This window comes from Aureobasidium melanogenum (assembly GCF_000721775.1).
Source record: "Aureobasidium melanogenum CBS 110374 unplaced genomic scaffold scaffold_1, whole genome shotgun sequence".
NCBI classification, from domain to species: Eukaryota; Fungi; Ascomycota; class Dothideomycetes; order Dothideales; family Saccotheciaceae; genus Aureobasidium; species Aureobasidium melanogenum.
This window is the reverse complement of record NW_024470053.1, coordinates 2688422-2711082: the sequence shown is the minus strand read 5'-3', so window position 1 is coordinate 2711082 and position 22661 is coordinate 2688422. Positions and strand designations below refer to the sequence as shown.

At 51.3% G+C, this 22661-nt stretch overlaps 7 protein-coding genes across 7 annotated transcripts; 5 read left to right on the top strand and 2 right to left on the bottom strand.

Annotated features, from left to right (window-relative positions):
- Positions 1 to 450, bottom strand: M437DRAFT_80658 (Thioesterase/thiol ester dehydrase-isomerase; the record flags this gene model as incomplete). The annotated part of the gene is made up of 1 exon (XM_041027391.1): positions 1 to 450. One exon carries the CDS (start codon positions 448 to 450, stop codon positions 1 to 3), a length of 450 nt encoding a protein of 149 aa, XP_040885057.1.
- Positions 451 to 980: 530 nt separating this feature from the next.
- On the top strand, positions 981 to 4021 carry M437DRAFT_38351 (DDHD-domain-containing protein; the record flags this gene model as incomplete). Its single annotated transcript, XM_041019819.1, has 4 exons — positions 981 to 1575; positions 1627 to 3384; positions 3604 to 3817; positions 3871 to 4021. 4 exons carry the CDS (start codon positions 981 to 983, stop codon positions 4019 to 4021), a joined length of 2718 nt encoding a protein of 905 aa, XP_040885056.1.
- Positions 4022 to 4025: 4 nt separating this feature from the next.
- Positions 4026 to 4882, bottom strand: M437DRAFT_38577 (uncharacterized protein; the record flags this gene model as incomplete). Its single annotated transcript, XM_041019864.1, has 2 exons — positions 4026 to 4656; positions 4725 to 4882. The coding sequence occupies 2 exons, from the start codon at positions 4880 to 4882 to the stop codon at positions 4026 to 4028; spliced, it is 789 nt and encodes a 262-aa protein (XP_040885055.1).
- Positions 4883 to 5175: 293 nt separating this feature from the next.
- M437DRAFT_71785 (uncharacterized protein) lies at positions 5176 to 8503 on the top strand (the record flags this gene model as incomplete). The annotated part of the gene is made up of 5 exons (XM_041025735.1): positions 5176 to 6596; positions 6697 to 7189; positions 8066 to 8158; positions 8220 to 8404; positions 8464 to 8503. The coding sequence occupies 5 exons, from the start codon at positions 5176 to 5178 to the stop codon at positions 8501 to 8503; spliced, it is 2232 nt and encodes a 743-aa protein (XP_040885054.1).
- An 809-nt stretch (positions 8504 to 9312) lies between these two features.
- M437DRAFT_30676 (uncharacterized protein) lies at positions 9313 to 10592 on the top strand (the record flags this gene model as incomplete). Its single annotated transcript, XM_041019188.1, has 3 exons — positions 9313 to 9553; positions 9603 to 10399; positions 10455 to 10592. Coding segments are annotated over 3 exons (1176 nt in total), but the record flags the coding sequence as incomplete, so codon positions are not given.
- Positions 10593 to 13519: 2927 nt separating this feature from the next.
- On the top strand, positions 13520 to 19684 carry M437DRAFT_36951 (uncharacterized protein; the record flags this gene model as incomplete). The annotated part of the gene is made up of 3 exons (XM_041019539.1): positions 13520 to 15267; positions 15340 to 18493; positions 18623 to 19684. The coding sequence occupies 3 exons, from the start codon at positions 13520 to 13522 to the stop codon at positions 19682 to 19684; spliced, it is 5964 nt and encodes a 1987-aa protein (XP_040885052.1).
- A 539-nt stretch (positions 19685 to 20223) lies between these two features.
- Positions 20224 to 21544, top strand: M437DRAFT_9109 (uncharacterized protein; the record flags this gene model as incomplete). Its single annotated transcript, XM_041029067.1, has 2 exons — positions 20224 to 20583; positions 20636 to 21544. Coding segments are annotated over 2 exons (1269 nt in total), but the record flags the coding sequence as incomplete, so codon positions are not given.
- Between the last annotated feature and the right edge of the window lie 1117 nt (positions 21545 to 22661).

Sequence of the window (22661 nt, the reverse complement as noted above, 5' to 3'; positions counted from 1 at the left end):
TCAAGCTCTGACGAACTTGGTATGGGTGCCAGCCACGACAGCGACGCCACGCTGACCGTCCTGGACTTTGAAAATGTTGACCTTGGTAAAGGCCAGAGAACCACCAACCTTGTCGGCAATACCCTCGATCTCTATCTCATCACCTTCCTTTGCAGAGCTCTGATAGGTGACATGAATATCAACGCTTACACCAGTCTTCTCGCGCAGGTCGTACGACGCGATGGCCATGCCACCCATCCAGTCTACAATGGTAGCCGAGACTGAGCCATGAATGCCTCCTTTGGAGTTCATGTGACTCTTTGTTAGGGGCAGACGACACACTACATGTCCTTTTGATGCCGAGATGACACGCACAGGAGTCAGCAGGAAGGCGTAGATGGGGCTGCCAGGGAGGTTGTTGGCAATGAGCTTCTCAATATGAGCATGCTCGACCGACTTTTCTGACGCCATGATGCAGGGCTGCAAAGAGCAGTAATTGTGGTGGTGAAGATGGAGATGCAGGAAGACAAGGAAGAAAAAAACAGATGGACAAAATTGAGACGACGGGTAATTGAGGAGGAAATGCCGATAGGGCTGAAGCACGTCGGAGTTGACTGGCGTAAACTTTAGCTGAGGGAGCTTCGCGGCGACGAGGGGCAGCATGCAGGCACGTCATGTATGCAGGGCGTCTTTGTACAGACAAGCTCGCATTCAACACCTGTTCCACCTAGTTTCATAGATAGACTGTCAGCAGTTCTTGCTCTTCCTTCTCCAGTCAAATCACTGCACCGCAGCAGCCCCTCGCCAAGACGTAAAGACGATACTAGACCCGATAGCTTCGAGCTGTAGACACGTTGGCGCGTATTGCTTCATTGATCAACCGTGTGCGAGCCCAGCTTGCTTATCCTCCCACCGCTACTTCTTCCACCTCCCGCCCCTCGTCGCACAACCCCGTCTGGCCAAAAGATCCCTCTCCAGCCCGCAGGGCCGAGGGCACCAACATGTCCACTCCAGAGAACCAATCCTATCTGGCCGCTGGCATCAACAGGCTATCGCCCTGGGGTCCTCGTAGCCCCGTCACAAAGCCACAAGACACTTCCGACCAGTCTTCGGGTGATATTGGCCTCAGACAGCAACGAGGAGGAGACCACAAAGTCAGCCACAGACATCGCCTTAGTCTGAAGCGTTACCCGCGAGACTGCCCACCTCTGCGTGTTCAGTGGTTCTTTGCTGTCGATGTACCCAAACGTAAACCTGTCTACTCTGACAAGCCACTGGGCAAAGCCGAGGGTGTTGAAGCACCCAAAGTCGTTCCCAAGAAGTACGCTCCCTTTTCCCAAAAAGACTCGCGCGCCATCGAAAGGGCTTTCCACAGGATATCAAAAGAGGACGATGCCGCTGAACGAAGGGAGCTGGAGAACTTGGATGATACTTCAGATATAAAAGACCCGGGGCTTGACTCTCACCATAAATCTGCCAAGGTTCCTGTTAATGAAGACTACCTTTTCGATGTGGATGTCTTGAACAGAGAGCTGGCTCCTGCATACTGGCTAGGTCCGGTGTATGAGGTTCGCCGCGGAACTTGGTTCTACCAAGGTCAGGCTTTTCGAAACACCACTAGAGCTCATTACTGACGATGTGTGACAGAGGGCGCTGTCCAGAAGCCTTGCGATGAGAATCTGGCTGCTCAGCTAGAGGAACAATATGTTAGGGCTACCCCTTGGAAATGGAAGAAGCAGGAGTCCACACCTACCAGATCGGCCTCACAGTCTCGCTCTGCTACTTCGTCTCCACTAAACTCCAAAGGATCGCTTCCTAATCTCCGCGACCAGAACATCAGAAATGCTGAAGATGCGGAATCTGCTCATCGTGTCCAGACATATCGATTGTTCGGACCGCATTCAAACTCTGTGGTGACGTATCAAGATACAACAACTGCGTGGATCCTCACGGACGATTTCATTAGCAGAATGAGCAGTGGTGTCTACAGACGTTTTGCTGGAGGTGCTCATTACGCTGGTATCAAGGTCACTCGTGGCTATGTCTTGCAAGCCAAGAAGCCTGAAGAGAAGGAATCAAAGGCAGGCTCAGATCCCAAGTCTGCTACTGTAGATGTCTCCTCGCAAGAGCCTGGCAATGCAAAGGGTAAAGCACTCGTATCTGCGGAAGGAAGCAAACCGGACAGTCTCCATGCAGAGGTGGCAAGTCCTGAGTCTGAGAAGCACCGTCTGACTTTGGAGCAGCAGATGAGTTCTCTCGTCAATGCCGGTCAGGAAGATCCTCAGAAGCAGGAGGAAGAGGTCCGAAAACGAGACGAGAAGGAGATTCAAGACGACTACCGTGACAGAGAGGGAGAGCAACAGGATCGAGAAATAGAACATCTTCTGCTGGTCACCCATGGCATAGGTCAGCGTCTAGGCTTACGCATGGAATCAGTCAACTTCGTGGGAGACGTGAATACTCTTCGAAAGACCCTCAAGGCCGTTTACAGCGAGAGTGCTGACTTGCAGGCGCTGAACTCAGAGGTCGATGCGCTACCCAAGAATTGCCGGATTCAGGTACTACCTATCAACTGGAGACACAAGTTGGACTTCCCCAATCGCGCTCTCAAACACAACAGAAAGGAACACGATCTGGCATTCGGTGGTTTTGGTGAAGAGGAGGACTACCCTAACCTTGACAACATTTCCGTCGAAGGTGTACCAGCCGTGAGAAACCTGATTACCGATCTAGCTTTGGACATTCTCCTTTACCAAAGCCCAGCATACAAGGACGCCATTGCGTCCATCGTGCTTGAGGAGTGCAACCGGATCTACAAGTTGTTTTGCGAACGCAACCCGTCGTTCAAAGGAAAAGTCAGCTTGGTTGGCCATTCGCTAGGATCAGCCATCATGTTCGACATTTTGTGTCTCCAGGAGAGACACGAATCGCAGCAAAAGCTTTCTGGTAAAGCTGCGCGAAATCCAATGAAGCTGGACTTTGAGGTCGAAGACTTTTACGCTCTTGGATCGCCAATTGGCCTCTTCCAGATGTTGAAGGGCCGCACCATCTCTGCCAGAGATGTTGGGCAAGGCCACACGAGCTCCAAAACAGCCGCCTTTCTGGGCTCAACGTCGTCCAGCTCTGACAATCTGACAGGAATGGGCACTCAAAATTCTGACTTGCCTGTCTCTTCGCCAAAGTGCCGACAGGTCTTTAACATCTTCCATCCTACCGATCCCATCAGCTATCGTATTGAACCTCTGATCTCTCCTGCAATGTCATCTCTCAAGCCACAACCGCTACCCTACACCAAACGAGGTATCTTCAGCACCGCAACTGGCCAAGGTCTTACAGGTATTGGTGCACGGGTAGGCCAGAGCGTTTCTGGTCTCTGGTCGAGTTTCAGCTCTGGCATAGCAAGCAGTCTACTCAACCGTAGTCTCGGATTTACAGCTGAGGATGCAGGCAAGCTGGGAGGGCCGGCAGGCACCAGCCAATCCCGCACTCCGCTATCTCTTGGTGCTGGAACGAATGTAGCTGGAGGCACAGTTCCAGTTGCACCAGCCACGAACACTAAGATCGACAAAGTGGAGGGAGATCCGACGGACAAATTGGTCGGTGATGCACAAAGAGCTGACGCAGTTGGTGAACGCCCTCCAACCCTCATCGACGCTGAATTGGAAACGCTATATGCTGGCTTCCAAAATACACGAAAAAGCGCACAGATCGATGTGGATCATGACATGGCCGAGAGCGAAAGGGCAGAAGCAGAAGAACGTGGTCGCAAGCTGAAGAAGGAGGAAGCCAAGGTTCGAGCATTGAATTCGAACGGAAGAGTCGATTACAGCATCCAAGAGTAAGTGAGAATGCAATTTCTCAGTACCAAAAAGAGACTAATCCAAGATTCAGGGGTGCCTTCGACATTTCTCTGATCGCAGCAGTGGCTTCGCATCTTTCCTACTGGGCGGATGAGGATGTCAACCACTTCATGATTTCGCAGCTTCTGTCCAGACAGAGAACGGTACGAAAGTCAGGCAGCAATCCCAACATGAAGCGTTGAGGTCTTAAACCGTCAGACGACCACTGCCAGGCCAGCCATGCCACACTCCACCAAGTTCTGCAGCCAATTGTTCTGCACTTCTACCCTGACCATCTCTGAGACTTCTGATGTCGACCTTGCCAGTTTGATCCTCTCTCATGATGCCCAACGAGGCTGCTTGTTGGAATACTAGAGCAGGGAACTCCATCTCAGGTAGTTGAGACGCAAGCAACAGCAATAACCAAGCGACCTCACGGCTGTTTCCAGCAACTGCTGCGTGAAGACCAGACTGCATGTCGCCAATGGGGTCTTGGTAACGCAGTATCTCATCCATAGACTTTTTGGGTATGGCAGGCTCATCATCCATCTCTTCATCTTCAGAGTCGGGTTCATTGCAGCTCTTCAACAAGTCCACGACTGCAGATACGTCGCCTTCGCGGCAAAGCTCAAGGAAAGCGCGGCTGATTCTGTCTTCGGGGTATGCGTGTAGGTAGGCTTCCTCGGTCAGGATAGGTAGGATGTCGAGGTTTTCTTGAACGCCACCCTCATTGTGCAAGGTGCAGAGAAGCTGTTGACCTCCGTTGGGGCCGGGAGTAAGCAGGTTTCGGTGGCATGAAGGGCATTCGGTGACTTGATATTCGTCGATCAAACATTGCCTGTACATTGGCAAAACATGATTAGATACAGATACACCATAGAGCTGCATACAGAAAATTGTACATACCAGTGGAAGTGGCAGCCGCAGTTAAGAGCTACATCATCAGGAACAGTCTGAGTGTTCTGAGCTGCTGCGCTGGACGAGCCAGCGCCCATGGACACATCCTCATCGTCCGAGTAGTCGACCTCCAGAACCAGGGGGTTCTGACACTTCGCACACGACATGTTGAAAGACAGTGAGTTGTTGTAATGATTCAAAAGTTTCTAGACAGCTCAGACGAAATCTCAAAGGTCATGGTTATTTCCCCACATTTGGATGAAAAAAGGGCAGGCACTACTGACGTATCGGAGCGACATTGAACAGGCAACAGGAAGCTCGGACCTCTGATAAACACGGCCTTCTTCGTTCTTTCCTTGTTTCCTTTTGCACAACTTCGCGCAAACGAACCGAGTTGGTGCACGAGCGACTGACCTTTTCTAGACGGTGCATACCGATCATCCTTCACCACTCCGCAGCCATGGCTGACGACGAATACGCATACCTGCAGCCGGACTTTGATCCAAGCTCTCTTACAGTGCCCCGCCTGCGCTCCATCCTGGTCGCCCACAATGTCGCCTATCCTTCATCTGCAAAGAAGTCCGATCTAATTGCCATCTTCAACTCGAATGTTGCTCCCCAGGCCAGAAAATTACTGAATGCCCAGTCGCGTACTGTGCGCTCGGCAAGAGGCATCGTCGACGTACCTTCCAGCCAATCGAGCACCAACGACGATGATGAGGAAGACACTGCTGACGACAACATCACTGTCTCTGCGACTCCAGCAAGGCGGACTACTAGGCGTACCGTCATGCGACCAGCTGCAGAAGACATTGTTGCGCCCACACCCCGTTCAACCAGGAGGTCTTTCGCTTCGACAAGTGCTCGACGTGCTTCCAGCAAGCATGCTACCGTTGAGCCTGAGCCTACTCCAAGACGTGTCGCCAGGACCTCTTTCCCCAGCGAGCCTCCACAACCTATCTACCGTGATCAGGGCGCCGATTCACCATTTTCAAAGGACAATCCATTCCAGAGCGGAAGCTCTCCGCCATCTGCATACCGCCATCGTAGCAAGAGCGGAGACCGAAGACGAACAACGATTGGGCCTTCAGCCGACAGAGAAAGAAGAAAGAGCAGAGATGCCAGACGCAGAACCGACGGCTTCTATCGCCAGGAAGAGGATCTTACCGCTGTGTCGAGAACGCCCGTCGCTCGAGTGAAGGTTGAACCAGAGTACGAGGAGGAGTACGACCAAATGGTTGCCGGCGAAGACTTTACTCCGGAAGAACAAAACGAACTTATCAAGGCTCAAGAAGAAAACCCTCGTTCTGCGCTCAGTCGTGTCCCTCGCAAGCAAAAACCGAGATCTGGAGCAGCCAAAGCTGGATTTATGACCGTCTTGTTCACCATACTTGTTGCGGTTGCTGCTGTTTGGCGACAGGAGAAGGTCAAGGTTGGCTTCTGTGGTATTGGACAGCCATCAGAAAAGTTCGCTGGTGCTGATATCCCTGAGTGGGCTTCGTTCCTGTTGCCAGAATGCGAGCCTTGTCCAATGCATGCGGAATGTCGAGAGAACCTCCGGATTATCTGTGATGATGGGTTTGTGCCTGTCCAACACCCTCTCGCGCTTGGTGGTCTCGTTCCCATACCGCCTACCTGCGAGCCGGACAGTGAGAAGCTTCGCAAGATCACGGCCTTGACGAGCCATGCCGTTGAGACTGTTTTGCGTGAGGCAAACGCGAAGTATGAGTGCGGCGAAACCAAGACTCCATACTTGACTGAGCCCGAGCTCAAGGCAACCATCGCCGCCAAGGGCAAGAACATGAAGGACATCCTTGACTTGATTGATCAAGCGATCGACGATGTCCCTAAACGTGATGAGGTGAAGACCAAAGTTGATTCGTAAGTCATGTCTCTCTTCTGCATTCGATCGTTTGTTTCAATTATGCATCATCAGGCTTACATGAAGAGTTCACTAACAGACCCGCCTTCGGTACAACAGACAAACCTCTGTCCGCTCCTTCCGCAGCACATCTCTCGCAGCCGTCAGCTTCAGATGCGCCCTCAAACGATCAGTTCGCCTCACGATTAGACAGCATCTTCGCGAACTTGTAGGTATTCTTGCTTTGGCTATCACAGTTGCATATGGCCAGCGTACCATCTCAAAACGTCGTTCTACTTCAACCCAGGCCAAACATTTGGCAGGAGTGGCTCTTGACAAGCTCGCCACTCAGGCAAGCTTACACGCTCAAGATCCCGTTGGCTATCCTGAACCATTGATTAGCATGGTCGCCCTTCGTGACGACGTGCTTCGTGACGAGTTCCGCGCACAAGAGCGCAACAGAATTTGGACGGCCGTGCAGAAACTCGTTGAGGGTAATGCCAATGTCAGGACTATGGTGCGCGAGGGCCGCACAGGAGATGTTAGCAGGATGTGGGAGTGGATTGGTGCAGTATATCGCATCGAAGGAGGTTCAGCACACCAGAGTCCAGCAGTGGGAAAGATTACAAGTCCGGGAAGACTGGACGATAGCATGACATCTGGAAGTGGTCTGGAGATTGAGAAGCGCAAATGGGAGGAGTCAAGACCTTACTATTGATTTGGAACTGAGAGTTAGATAATCATGGTTGCCAACAATGGCAAGTGCTAAAGAAAGCTTCGTTCCCATCAGCATTGAAGTCAACGTCGGATGCGCCCTCGCACGCATCCATCTCACAGATACACGACCTTACAGAGATAGCTTGATGAGCGACACAAAGAGAAAGTGAATCATGATGCGACAAGCAGAAGAACGTTTTATGTGAAAATCAATCATCGCCTTCAAATTCATTTTCTGTACGTAGATAGCATGCCGATTGCACAAGAGCTGCATAAGATAGTCTTGGCAGCGTTCGGTTGATCCCGTAGGACACACACTGTCAAATTTTGCTCGACAAGGCACGACGCTTGATTTGGCCCGCAAAAACGACTCTTCTTCCACCACCCAGCGACTCACACCAATACCGTCAAAATGGTAAGCAGCCATGTTATCTCGTGCGCCGTGTCTTTGGATGCAATATTGGAATTATTTTCGACTCGACCGAGGCCACATCTCTCCATGCTATCACCTGTACGATCGAACGACGCACTTTGCCGCCCACGAGCTCTGAACAGTCGACAAGCGACCTGATCTTCCGCCTATCACATCCTTCCTGAACGACGCACTCGAATGCCGCGTATCGCAAACACGCAGGACGAAATGAACGACCAGACGAAACGAACAACACGAGATCAGCCACGGCCGAGCGAAGACGATAGCTGCAAAGAATAGACACGGCGCACAACATACCAGGCTCCCTTGAAGAAATGCTGATCAAGGCGCGCTCTTCAGGTCAACGTTCCCAAGACTCGCCGCACCTACTGCAAGGGCAAGGACTGCAAGAAGCACACCCAGCACAAGGTCACCCAGTACAAGGCTGGCAAGGTACGGATGGTGCCCTGAGCAAACACAAACTGTCAACAGGGACTCATTATCTACATTACAGGCTTCCCTCTTCGCCCAGGGTAAGCGTCGTTACGACCGTAAGCAGTCCGGTTACGGTGGTCAGACCAAGCCTGTCTTCCACAAGAAGGCCAAGACCACCAAGAAGGTTGTCCTGAGACTGGAGTGCACAGCATGCAAGACCAAGGCACAGCTTGCGCTCAAGCGTTGCAAGCACTTCGAGCTGGGGTATGTTCTTCCGCTCTTGTTCGCATCTCTGTCCAATACTGACCTGCCTCTCTTTACAGTGGTGACAAGAAGACCAAGGGTGCCGCTCTCGTCTTCTAAGCGCGTTTTGTGTATTCTGGCAACGTTGCTGGGCTGGTGCTTCTTTTCAATGGAAATATCATCATCATCGTCAACACGGAGTAAGCGAATGGGCTGGGACGAGTCACGCATTTCGACTTAGGGTTGCTTTTACTCCTTTGTCCGCCACGCGCTTGAATGAAGCAAAAGCCAAAAAGAGCCGGGCGGGCGAGCGAAAAAGAAAAAGATACAAAATCATGCCTCCAGCTACCAACAGCCTTCGTGCCAACTTCGATGTCTTCATGAACCACTTTCTCGATTCCGTTCCTCGAACTTTTATTCTACTTGTGAAGTTGAGATTGCAAGGTGAATTTGTTTTTGCGGAGCCTCGCCCTGCTCTATTGCGATTGTGCTCAAGGCAGGCCTACTAGATGTCATGTCTGGTATTGATTATGTTGTTTGCTGTAACAATTAATTCCTGGCCAGGGTGATGCCTGAGGCTCTCACCAGCCGAAGCTCCAAACGTCTCGACGCAAAGATGATGTGCTTTCCCCGCTTCTCCTACCTGCCGTTCTTGCATACAACCTCATCCCCTCGTCTCTCGATGCGGCGTCACGTTCCGCAAAGAAGTGCCTGGATGCCGAGCCCTCCAAGGACGTTCATGACGTGCTCTGGTCGATCTCATAGATGAATTTATGTCATGGCAGGTCAGGCACGCATACAAGTAGCTAGCAGATCATCGAGGTAGGTCAATTGTTTCTCTGCTTTCAAGGAAGTAAGCAGCTTTCAAAATGTTATCGACAATTTTTGCTGCAGCTTCATTGCTGCCTCTGCTTGTCTCGAGTCAGGAGCTCATCCAAGATTCTGTAAAGGCAGGACCTCCTTTGGAAGTTGTTCATTTATACTATGATGAATGGCCCACTGGTATTGCTGTATCCTCGACTGGACGCAAGTTCTCGAATTACCCTGGTGCCCTGGACAAGAACAACACCAACAATGGCACCAATGGCAAATACACCGTTGCCGAATTGACTTCAAACACCACCGAGGCAGCATATCCCAATGCTGAGTGGAACAATCCACCAGGAGGAGGTGAGTAGAGTAGTCATGATATTCGTGATACATTAACTAAACTCGAAAGCGATCAACTACACCACATACCCTCCTACCGGAGCAAACTACCAAAACCACTTCATCGGTGTTCAAAGTGTTGTGATTGATTCGCTCGACCGTCTCTGGGTCCTCGACACAGGCAGAGTTCAAGAGCCTAACGGTACCATTGTCAATGCCGTTGTTGGCGGACCCAAGCTGGTTGGCATCAACCTGTCGAACAACACTGTCTTCCAGACCATCATCTTCCCTGCAGATGTCGCTCCTGGAGACTCCTACTTGAACGACGTTCGCTTTGACCTGCGTCCAAACATTACAGCCAGTGGCAAGGGAGTCGCCTACATCACGGACTCTTCGATCGAGGGTCGTACTGGCCTTGTTATCGTCGATCTCGGTACCGGTGAATCCTGGCGTCACTTGCAGGGCTCTCAATATGTAGCACCTGCCCAACAGTTCCTTGCCTACGTCTGGGGCGTACCTATCTATGCATACAACGCTGGTCAACCTCTTGGCTTCCAAGGCTTTGGAGCTGATGGTATTGCTCTTTCTGCCGATGGCGAAGACCTCTTCTTCGGTGGTGTGGGAAAGAGATACTTGTACTCGATCCCTACTGCTAGATTGCGTGCCCATGGACCATTCTCGGAAGCTCTTGCTGAGGCTTCAGTGGTCAGCCGTGGTCAAAAGGGTGTCTCGGATGGCTATGAGACTGATACTAATAATTACATCTACCACGGTAATGCTGAGCAAAATGCTATCAGCTTCTACAACCCTGCGAATGGAACTGATTCGCTGTTTGTGCGCGACCCTCGTCTCAACTGGATTGACACGGTGAGTTGCTATCAGTGTTTCCTGATATCGATAGTTGCTAATTGCGTTCTTGCAGATGAGCACTGGTACTGATGGTTACCTTTACTTCACCAACAACCAGCTTGCCTTTGGTCCTCTTGTCTGGCCTGGCACTGATAGGAGACAACGTCCATTCGCTCTCTTCCGCGTCAAGCTTCCCAACAACGCTACTAAGCCCCTGTTGGTCTAATGTGATCCGAAAATTAGCGTTTGTTAGATGGTTCAGTAGTTCGGTTTATGACAGAAGGAGCTGGACTCTGTAACGAATAGTTGATGCAGTATGCAGTAATAATCATAGTTGCCCAGCTTGTACCCTCAATCGCCTGTGCTCTTCAAAAGATGCTGTGTCGAACCTTGAATGATCGCCGAATGTTGTGCTACGATGCGGACATGCAGCCCACCGTTGCACATCGGACACTGTGACTTGATGATCCAGATTTCATACTGGCCTTCGCGAAGTCAACAACGATGTTCATAAGCTGATATAGGAAGGTGCTCGGTCACTCACCCTTCTTCAACAACCTCAACCCGTTGCCACTTCCTAGTTCCAACATCTCTCGTACTTGCCTCTAAAGGCATGAAGGTAGCTCCTATCGCTTGTGCGGAGCGTGCACATTCAGTAGTCGTCAGAAGCAGAGGTGCGTGTTCAAGAAAACGAACAACTCCTGTGCCTACCTTTGCTTTCGTTGCACACGCCTCTTGCCTATCTTTGCCGGCATCCAACTCATCTTTTTGCAAGTCAGGCTCCTTCCTTCTTCTCGATTCGCAAGAACGTTGTTCGTGGTTGCGCCTTTCACGGCGGTCAGTGCATATCGTGCCGAGAGATGAGTCGTCGTGCTACACACACGACACGAAGCGATTTCTCTAACAGCTTCATCCAACGACGAGCTGAAATACACTTTTCGACATCTAACACGCTTTGCTCGCTGCTGTCGTTGGTCGACGGTTTCTGGTGCTATATTGAGTAAACTTACTGCTCGCTATTAGCATTTGCCCTTTGGGATGATGTCCAGAACACGTGCGTCCTGACCATCGCACGTGTCGAGGTGCGTTCACTTTGCTTCTCTTCTTCCTGTCTCCTTCCTCTCTTACCTCTTTATCGCACTTACCTCTTGCAGCCTATGCGTTGCGATGACCGTGAGACACGAGTTCCGCTCATTGCATGTCTGAGGAGCGTGTGTTCTTTCTTACTCACTCGCCACTTCGTCCAATCGTCATCGCCTACCTTTCTTTTGCTTCGATCGTATCTCATTGCTTCTTCTCCATATCACTTTCACCTCGACCTTCATCGCAACTTGCACTTCCTATCCTCTCCGCCATATGACACTTATAGGCTGATGCCAGCGTGGTGTGCCCAGGTATGGCCATGCTATCTTCAGAGCTATAGCTGCATATGACAAGACTTGGTCTTCGGTTTCAGCAGTAGTAACAGTCCAGTGTGAGCTCTGCCTCTCATGGTTACACTGCTTCAGAATTCTCGTTCAAAACGAGAGCCTGACTCAGCATCGACGAACGACCCCAAATTGCAAAGGTTTTCACCGGACATCGGTACCTCACTGCGAGGCTTTGTTGCTCATCGGCGGTTCCGTACCTCTCAACTTTTCCTCCGGCACGTTCAGAAGATGCTCGTGTCTTGGGGTTTCGTGATGTCAGTTCATTGACCAGGACGACACACGAGCATATCGCCATCCTAACCCCGAACTTGATATGGACTTGGCCTCTGAGGGCATCAGCATACCCTTGATTGAGGCTTCCGGCAGACTTCGAGGTCTCTGACACATTAGCAGCATTGTTTTCTTGCTTTCTGTCTTCACAAACCTTGTAGAATAGATGACCCTGGATGCCTCGGTTGATCCTCGGACCGGTGCTCGGAGCTTAGCTAGACCGACTACGCCAGCTCTTTTTGGAAAAGATATGGGCTTTTTCGACGCGTCCCTCGGTCGTCGCGTCTTCCTCCTTTGCTTGGAGTCTGGAAGTATGGACATGTGTGTCCACAACCACACACTTATCAATTGTAAGAGTGGTGTTGCTCAGGGGTGAATGAGTTCATCATGGTTCGAAGAAGGTACACTTACGATGCACCAAGAGCACAAAGCTCTGATTCAGAGATGGATGAGCATATCTTCGTGGGTGGAAAACCTTCCGCAGAGGTGAGAAAGCGAGTAGGTGATATTCGTTTCTGGCTTGAAGATCGAGAGAACCGTCGCACGAAGAAGGAGCGCATGGAGGCCAGCGCTTTCACCACCAGCACACACCATAACAATTCAGCCCCTGGAAAAGCGCCCACGGCACTGAGAGCAAAGCGCAATACAACAACTCCCCGTCGCATCCTCTCGCACGTTGAGAGTAAGCTCAGCTGTCTCGTTAGGCTATCTGCTCTTTGTTGACCCTTTTTTTCCAGTCATTGTCCCTGCGCGCAAACATCAAGAACCCCTGAATCAGTTTGTCAAGCATCGATCTTTGCCAGCAACCGCAGAGGCGCACTGTCCCATCCTTTCGCCCATCATGGCGAACAAGAGGAAGAACACTGATGTTGCTTATGCCGCTCGTCCACCCAAGAAGAAGTCTCCTCCGTCAACTCAACCCAAGTCCTCCGAGCTTCTTGAAGAGCAGTCTCTTACTACCCGCCGAACTACCCGTGTCACCAATCGCCCCAACTACTCCGATCACACTGCTTACGCAGACATTGGAGATTCTGACGAGGAACTTGAGCAACAGCCCGAGGGAAGCTCCTCCGCCGAGGAAGATTCTTACACCAAGTCAGAAGACGAACAGTCAACATCTTCCATGATGTCGTCTGCTCCACCCTCGTCGTCAAACCAAACTGTCTCTGATGCATCCGTCTCTATTGAGGGATCGCCGCGCAAGCGAGTGAAGGGCAACAGTGGCTGTCCTCGCCAACCTGCAAAGTCCACCCCTGAGTCCGTTCCTGAGCCCACCGAGTCGACTGAGTCGATGGAAGTCGCCGACTCTTCAGGACAACAAAAGAAGTCGAGACCCAAGAAGACCAAAGTCAACATGAAGAACCTCAACTTAGGTATGAAGAAGAATGTCAACGGAACATTGCCTCCTCTTTCGGACATCACATCCATCTTTAACCACATGGTGGGAAAGGGATTTCAGACGCTGCAGACTACCCACAAGTACACTCTTGAGGATGTTTGTAAGCATGTCGGTCCGCGCCCCCTAAAGGTTTCCACAATGTGCTCGGGCACCGAAAGCCCTTTGCTCGCCTGGGACATGATTTCAGATTGCATCCAGAAGAGAGAGGGTGGTCTTGAGTTGAAGTACGAACATGTCTTCAGTGCGGAGATTGTTCCATTCAAGCAGGCCTACATTGAGCGCAACTTTCGCCCTCCTATCATCTTCAGGGACATCACCGAGATCACCAGAGCCGAAGAGGGCAAAGAGGGTAAAAAGGCCACAGCCACTACCGCATACGGTGCCAAAGTCGAAATCCCTGGTGATGTGGATATGGTGATCGCTGGTACCGCTTGCGTCGATTTCTCCAACCTAAACAACAACAAGAAGACTCTGGAGGAGCGCGGCGAATCTGGTGACACATTCGCTGCCGTTCTTGCATATGCCAAGAAATATCGCCCGACTATGCTCGTTCTGGAGAATGTCTTTGGCGCACCATGGGACAACATGCTGGCCGAATACGAAAAGTATCGATATGTCTCGGCTGGAGTTCTTGTTGATAGCAAGAACTACTATCTGCCGCAAACCCGCCAACGAGGCTACATGGTCTGCATTGACAAGGACAAGCTGGAGGCGTGCAACATTGACCCTGCTGCTTTCAAGGAAAACTTCTATGAGAGAATGGCGGACTTCAGAAGGCCAGTCAGCTCACCCTTCTCATCGTTCATCTTGCCCAATGACGATCCTTTGGTCACCCGTGCAAGCCAGTCAATGGCTCGTCAGTCTCTGCTTGACGCTTCGCTCAGGGAGGTCGATTGGGCCAAGTGCGAGATCCGCCACATCAACTATCGCAGAGATAAGGTGCTGGGTATTTCTCGCCCTGTGACAAACTGGCAAGAGAGTGGCACACTTGTTCTGCCCGAGAACTGCAACCGTCTCTGGTTCGGCAAACAAGTCGAGCGTGTCTGGGACTTCGTGGATATGTCACAGCTTCGTAAGGCTAACATGGTCCTCGGCAAGGAAGACCGCAAGACTGGAATCACACCTGACCCTCTTCCCGGTTATGATGCCCAGTACAAGACTCGCATCTGGGATGTCTCCCAAAACATCGATCGCTTCACCGATGGTGCACCCTTCGGTATCGCCCCCTGCCTGACTCCTTCCGGCAATTTTTACATTACGGACAGAGGCGGTCCCTTGACCTTCACCGAGAGTTTGATGCTTCAAGGTCTGCCTTTGGACAAGATTTCTTTCACCACCGAGACCGAGAGAAACATCCAGGATCTGGCGGGTAATGCCATGAGTACCACAGTGGTTGGATCGGCCATCGCTTCTGTTCTCATTGCGGGCTTTAGGACGCTGCCACAGACGTCTGGTCATCAGATCGAGACCAAGGAAGCTGCTTTCCAAAGTGTCATCGCCTCACTTGAAGAATTGAAGGTCGACCGAAGTTCCCAGGCGACATCAGGACGTATCGATCTACACGAACTTCGGGCTGATGCCTCCAAGTCAGCCGCGATGTGTGTCTGTGAAGGACAGATTGGTCTATCTGAGGCGCCTATCCAGATCTGCAAGGAATGCGGTCACAGCTCTTGTCTTGTATGTGGCGTCAAGCCTAGCCACGATTATGTAGAACCATGTCAAATCGAGCGTGGCCGCCCAGAGGCTTTCATTCAGAAGTGGAGGTCTCGCATTCCGATGATTTTGAAGTTCAATTCCACAGACAACCTCATGGCTCTTATTGCTCCACTTCTAAATGCTCCGGAGCCACGTTCCAAGAGCACAAAGAAGAGACCCAAGGACGACCCTAACAAGAAGAGGTACACCTCAGCAATCAGAGAAGCCCTCACACATCCTCTGACATTCAAGACCTTCAGAAGAACATCTTCTTGGATCATCATCTACGAGTCCTTGTTCGCCCGCCTCGAACTTGTATTAGGTGCGCAGACATGTGAGTGGAAGCTGTATGCAAAGCCTGGAGACGAGCTCAGCGGTGAAGATGAGATTCGCAAGTTCTTCGGAGAGCCTGTGGGTATAGCTCCGGTGACACAAGGTGCTTTTCTCGGGTCCGAGTGGAAATGGCGCCTTCTCAAGGAAGCCAACCCTCCACCCGGCAAGGGAGCCGGCAGTCCAACCAGCCAACTGCTCATTAAAGGCCAGGGTGAGCAGGTACCCTCTTGGGCTGCCCGTCTTGGTCTGCCCAGACATGCAAACGAACGCGTTTGGTCCGAGCTGAACATCAAGTCCAGCAGCAACTCTGTTCTTCCCGCTGGTATCAGAGGCACTTACAAGCTCCTTCGTGACTGCGGCACCGCTTGTGAGTCTCTGTACAAGCGCGCCGAGCCGGTTGAAGGTCCTGATATGTTCTTGTTCCTCGACCCTACACGTATTGGCAATCCCGAAGACGACCGCTTTGTCTTCGCTCGTGACCACTCCAGGCTACAGTACGACCAGGTCAGAGAGGTTGCCGCCACAATCAATGCAGCTTGGCGTCCCGAGATGCAAACAGACGCTTTCTCGTGCACTGAAATCACACTGAACGGCCAGTGGGTCGACGGGAGTTCCTGCTCGCTTGAAGCAATGAACGTGAGCTCAGAACTTCGTCTCCAGCGCTCATCTCTGGACTCAGATTGTGGCGTCACAAAGGCATTGGTTTCATTTAAGTTTGACTTGCCCTCCTCGATTCCTCACCATCGCTACCAAGGCGAAAACCGTATTGAACCGGATGATGAAGCCTTTTTTGCCGCTTATGGATGGGCCTTGGAGCCTCTTCGCCAGAGTTTGAAAGTTTCAGGTACACAAGGCCTGCGTGCAAACTCTGATTGTGAGCCATGTGCGCCTGCAATTCCTGAAGTCCGATTTCGAGTAGTTGCAAAGCCGAACAATACCGAGTTCCACCCGTACGAAGACCCAAAGACCGCTACGGACTACGAGGTTGCCATCAAGTCTCGTCCTCGACCTTTCATCATTGAGTGCGACATATCAAACAATTCAGCCGTTCTGAACATTGGCTTAAACGCCACCACAATGTGTCACAGAGCTGCTGGCAAGCTCAAGACGCTGGCTGGATCAGTTGGCTCCGTGTCCTGGAAGCTCGACACGGCTTGGGTCGACGAAGCAGCTACGAAGTTCCCGCCTTTTACGCTCCGCAACAATAGCGATAACGTGCCATTCAATGCTATCGAGAAGATCTTGAACGGAATCGAGCTTTACGACATTCAGAAGAGGTCGCTCACTTGGATGAAGGAGCAAGAAGGAGGCAATGGCCGATCATTCGTAATCAAGGAGATCGAAGAGGCTCTGCTTTCTCAGCTCGGTTGGCGTCTTGAGTCTAGTGCTTCTACCAAAGTCCATATCAAGGGCGGTGTTCTTGCTGATCACGCTGGATTTGGCAAGAGCATCACTTCGCTCGCACTGGTCCAATCCGAGTTTGAGGAAAAGACTAGACACGGCATCTTGGAGGATGTGCATGGAGCAGCGGCTGAGCCACAGCTTATTCCCATTGCTGCAACACTGATTATTTGCCCCCAAAACCTTGTCGATCAATGGGAGATGGAAGTCAAGAAACTCATCCCCATGAAGCATGAGTCAGAGGTTGTCATCATCAAGACCATCGGCGAGTTGTTGAAGCAGAAGAGGGAGTGTTTCGAGAAAGCCAAGATCATCATTCTGGACAAGAGAGTTCTCCAGCTCAGTTCGGATTATCTCAAGCAACTCGCAATGTTTACTGCAATGCCTAAGTACACCGGCAGGAGCAATCGAGCTTTGCAGCTCTATCTCCGTGAGGCTACTTCCCGAATCCCGGAACATCTTCGCATTCTTGGAGTTGGAGACAGTCAAGGCGCCAGAAAGCTGCAGAAGCATCTCACGAAGTTGTACGAGGAGACTTTGCATGATCCGAGCTACCGTGAGTATGCGAAGGAGTCGAAGCGACTCAAAGGGAAGGCCTACGCCAAGCGTAAGAAAGACGACTCTGCGGCCTCAGGTCTTGCGAAGGAGAACATCGACGAAGAACGCAAGTACAAGGCTGAAGATAAATACATGCTTTTGGAGATGTTCCATTTCAACCGCTTAGTCGTCGATGAGTTCTCATACACAGAATCGCATGAGCTCATGATGTACTGCAATCTAAACGCGTCCAAGCGTTGGGCTCTCTCAGCCACGCCTCGACTCAAGGACACTTACGATGTCTCAAGAATGGCACTGTTCCTTGGCATTAGCTTGCCGATTGGTGCCAGTGCTCCTGGACTCCTCTCGAGTGTGAATATGTCAGCTCTGCGCAAGGATTTGACAAATGTGGAGCAGTTCGAAACCTTCAGAGAGATGCCTTCACGCACCACGCAAGAAAGCATTCACAACCTTGCCCAAGATTTCCTTAACACGTTCGTTCGCCAGAATCTGATGAGACACGACCAATATCCATACGACGATCAAATCATCCCCATCGCCTTATACGCTGACAACCGTCTGATCTACACCGATCTCTCACAGAAGTTCAATTCTCAGGACATGAGAATTCGCAAGGGTCGCAACAAGGCAGCCGACCTCAGCATCATGCCCAAAGTCACCACTGCAGAAGAAGCTTTGTTGTGCACTGCCGCCATCTACGACCCTCTGAAGCAACTGCCACCGGGCACTGTGCAGGATAATGTCAGCTCAGGACTTGAAGCTCTCGTCAAGCGGTGCGAGAACGAGTGCAACACAGCCCGAGAGTCACTTCGAGGAAAGATTAAAGTCTGTATTAAAAACTCCGGCAAGTCGAAGCTGTTTTCCAAATGGGTCGACGATGTGATGGCCACCAACGCTTTTGGCGACAGAGCTGTGGCTGAAGAGATAGAGGAGATGGCTAGAGCATCACCTGCTGTGATAGCTGCTGAGAAAGCTGAAGCTAAGTCGAAAAAGAGAAAGCTGGCAGAAGCTCTCACCGAGGACACGGTCGGTGATGACGGTGAAATGGACTCTGGTGAAGAAACGGACAGGCCGGACCAGCCCCCAACTGCAATGGAAGTTTTTATGAAGGAGCAAGGCACGACGACCGGAAAGCTCAAGGATGACATCAGCAAGGCTGTCAGCCATGCTAAGACCTATGTCTCGTCTACAAGGGCTCTTCGTTTCGTCAATAATGCTCTGAAGCATGAGAACCGCCACCAACTTGATTGCGATGGTTGGGAGTGCAGCAACACCATTGACGAGTCATGTAACCTTCAGGTCTCGGCAAACTGCGGTCACACCTTGTGTTCAGACTGCATCGAGGCCAGCAAGAATTTGCTCGGCATCTGTCCTGTCGACGGATGTGAGAAGGATGTCAAATCTTATCATCTTCTCGAACTGAGCAAGCTTGGACAGTCGGTTGTCAGTGAATATGGCAGTAAGGCCGATGGACTCGTCAAATTGCTCGAGGATATTGCGACTCGAGGACAGCAAGCAATCTTGTTTGTGCAGTTCGCCCATCAGATCGAAGACATGATCAAGATCCTTGCTGCTGCCAAGATCAGCTATCATGATCCCACAGGCATCAAGAACGATCCTTTCGGGGCCTTCACCGGCATCTATGGCGCCAACAAGGCTAGAAAGGGCCAGAAGGGCAAGCAGGATCATAAGAAGGATCAAAAGAAGGACGAAAAGTTGCCCACGGTCTTGATTTTGAACTCGAACGATGAGACTGCTGCAGGTGCCAATTTGACTTGTGCCAACCATGTCATCTTCTTCAGCCCTTTGCTAAAACGCACTCAATACGAGTACGAGGCACAGATGGCTCAGGCCATTGGACGCGTCCGTCGACCAGGTCAGGACAATGATGTCCACGTATACCGCTTGGTCTCCCTCGATACTATTGACGTCGACATCCTCGAGCATCGTGAACATCGAACAACTGTCTTGCCTGAGTATCAGGATTCGAACCTCAAGAAGAAGCGCACTCCTGGCACAAACTTCAAGGCCAACTTGGTCAAGCCCCAGAAGACGCAGTTGATCCGCGATCGCAATGGCGAGTACAAGCTCGTCCCTCACCAGATGCTTCTCGCTGCTGGAGGCAAGGGCGTCGTGGAAGGAAACGATCGCGTTTTGGGATACGAAAAGTTCAACTCTTTGATTAAGTTCTCATCCGGCTTCATTCAGGATGACTGAAGCTCTCAACTTCTGGCATACGAGACGCTTTTGGTTTTTCTTGCATTAATTCGCATCCTCGTTCTGAGCAGCAGGATGAGCTCTTCTTTAATTCTTTGTTTTGTCCGTTCAGCATTCAGCATTCAGCATACATTAGCGAAGGAGTTTTTTCTTGATGGGGGTTTGGTAGAGTAAAAGTAAAGAAGCATTCAGGAGAAGGACGAGCAGGATTATGAAGGAAATGAATAACGACAAAAACACTTAGATAGACAAAAAAACGATGTCATGAGTTATGTACAAAAATGTTCTTGTCTAGTGTCCATCGTGATTAACAGCATGAAGAGAGAGAGCAAGGGCAACAGGTGTCGGTCGGCAGGCGGGCCGAGAGATGGCCGAGGGGCAGTCTGTGCTGGGTCGTCCCCAGATTTGGAGCATTGCGATCTCAAAATGGCTTTGCTCATGACGAGCCATGAAACTTGCGTCTTTCTAACCAACACACCAGACACGCAGAAATCATGGCACACACCTCACCAATGGCCCTCGACCGGCGAGTGTCGCCCTCACCGCCGCCGCAACCACTGTCCAAGCGTGACAAAAGACGCAACAACATCACCGACAAGCTTGCCGACATGATCCAGACCTTCACTCAAGACCAGCACCAGCACTACCGCGCTCAGCTGCAGGCCATTCAGGTCGACATGACCATGATCCTGAGAGCGAACCCTTACGAAAACAGTCCACTTGACGATTCAGCCGAGGATGTCGAGCGAGAGATTGAAAATGTCACTGGCGGCAGCTTGCCAAACACGGACGCTGCTGTCAAGGACTACCTTGCTCTGGCCGGCAAGAGATACCACGAATACGTCCAGCAGATCAACCATGCTCTAGAGCAACGCGACGCTGATCTGACAGCTTTGCAAGTACGACACTGCCCTTTGCGACCAAAACACTCCCAGAGACTGACACAAGCAGAACCGTTACGACGCCGCAGTCGCCGAGTTAGAAAAGAGCTCGAGTTACAAGGTGCAGGTTGCCCAACGCGAGCATCTCGAGCTAGCGACTACCGTTCGCAGCCGTCTGATCAACAGTGTCACCAAGAAGCGCGACAAGCTGTTGCGCGAAAAAGAGCAGCTCGACATTGCAGACAATTCTGCCTTGTTCTTCCACCCAAGTCAATTCACCGTCAACATCCCTCAAAGCCCCGGCGGCCTTCAGAGCAACCGCAAGACTCGTCACACCCGTCATCGTATCGGAGAGACCGATGTAGAGGGCCAGAGAAAACGAAAGGCCCCTGCCGACGAGGAAGCCGCCGACTCACCAGCACCATCTTTCCGTCCTCTGCAGAACGACAGCAATGGTGCCGCATCGCCCTTCCATGAAGCTCGCACAAAGACCCTCTATACACAATACGAAGCACCCGCCTTCTCGATCGACCGTCTGTTCACCGAGAAAGAGCTGGCCCATGCCACCGTTGTTGCTCAACTCGCGACACACCACTTCTTCCACCAACCTCAAGCCAACCAGCAGAGCACTGAAAACCCTTCGTCGCTCGCGTCTGTCGATGGTGCGGCAGATGCTGTCGTTGGTCCTCCGGCCATCACCACCGAGATGGACGATATTGTCGCAAATCAACCCAATGCCTCACCACCGCCGACACAAGCCCCCGAGATGGAGCGCAATATCTCTCATCATGCTACTCGTGGCGCTACTAGAGCCAATCCGCTGGCTGCTCTGTCAGAAGCCGCCGCTCTCACCTCGACCAGCACAAATCCCTTCGTACCAGTCTTGATCCCCATTACAAAGACAGATAAGGGCGCGCCTACTCCACCAGGTGTAAGCTCTGGTGAAGTTGACAGCGATATTGCACTCATGCTTAAAGAGGATGACGCGCCAGCTTCAAACCACGAACAAGATGACAACCCCAGCAACCTTCAACAGATACGTGAGCGTCTGCTCGAGCAAGCTTGTCAAACCACCAATGGCGTTGCACCTTTCCGTCTACCAATTCTCGAGACTGGACCTGCTGCCATCAGTGGTGGTGTGAATAGAATTCCTCCATACGGCTTTGCAGACCCTGATTCTCTACGCTTCGCTCTTAGAAATGGCGCTGGTGTGGGTACGGCGACTGCTGCTGCTGCAGCACCGTCAGCACCCGTGGTCAATGGTAACGCTCTCACTGCTGCTCCAGCCACTGTGATCGGTGCTGCAATTCCAATGAGCAGAACGACCAGTTATGCTGGCAGTGAAGCGGGTGCTGCTAGCGAAGCAGGCGGCGTGGGCATGCGAAGAGTCAGGAGCAGATTTGGTTGATTTGTCTGGAGTGTCTCTTTTCTCTCCTTTGTTCTTTACGACCTTCTGCATACTACACGAAGTACTCTGGGCTGGCTTCCTTGGAACTGTTTTTTATGGCATTCTTTCTACCTGATTGTTATCAACTTCACTAGTCGAAATACTAGCTAATTTCCGACACCTCGTGTTTTAGCATGGCACATGACATGTCCAAATCTGCAGTGATTGACGTCAAAGCGAGAGCTTCGGTTCAATGTAGGCCGAGGTCAAAGGATAAATATTGCATACTCCCAAGCAAATGTCTCGTATCGTTGTCTCGTCAAGAAGCCCTGCACAGTAAAACACACCAGCCACCTTGCGCCAGCAACGAATGTTTGATCATTGAATGTTAAGGCTGATGGACCTAACCAAGACCATGACCATTGTGCATCGTAGCAGAAGGCGGGGCAGCATCGAGTGATTCGATGCGGGGATCTTCACATCTTGTCTCCTCACAATCCTCAGAGAGAATAATTTTTCCGTCGACCAGCAAAAGTATCTTGTTTGCGTGCTCCGAGGACAGCCTTCTCTCTCTTACATATTAGCCTGTATGAGGGATCAGCAATGCATGATGACCTTCGGACTTGGTATCTGGTATGCATCTAAGCGATCATGGTCAAAGGATTCTGTGAGGTGGTTGTAGGTTTGCGTATAAACTTGTTGTCTGCCT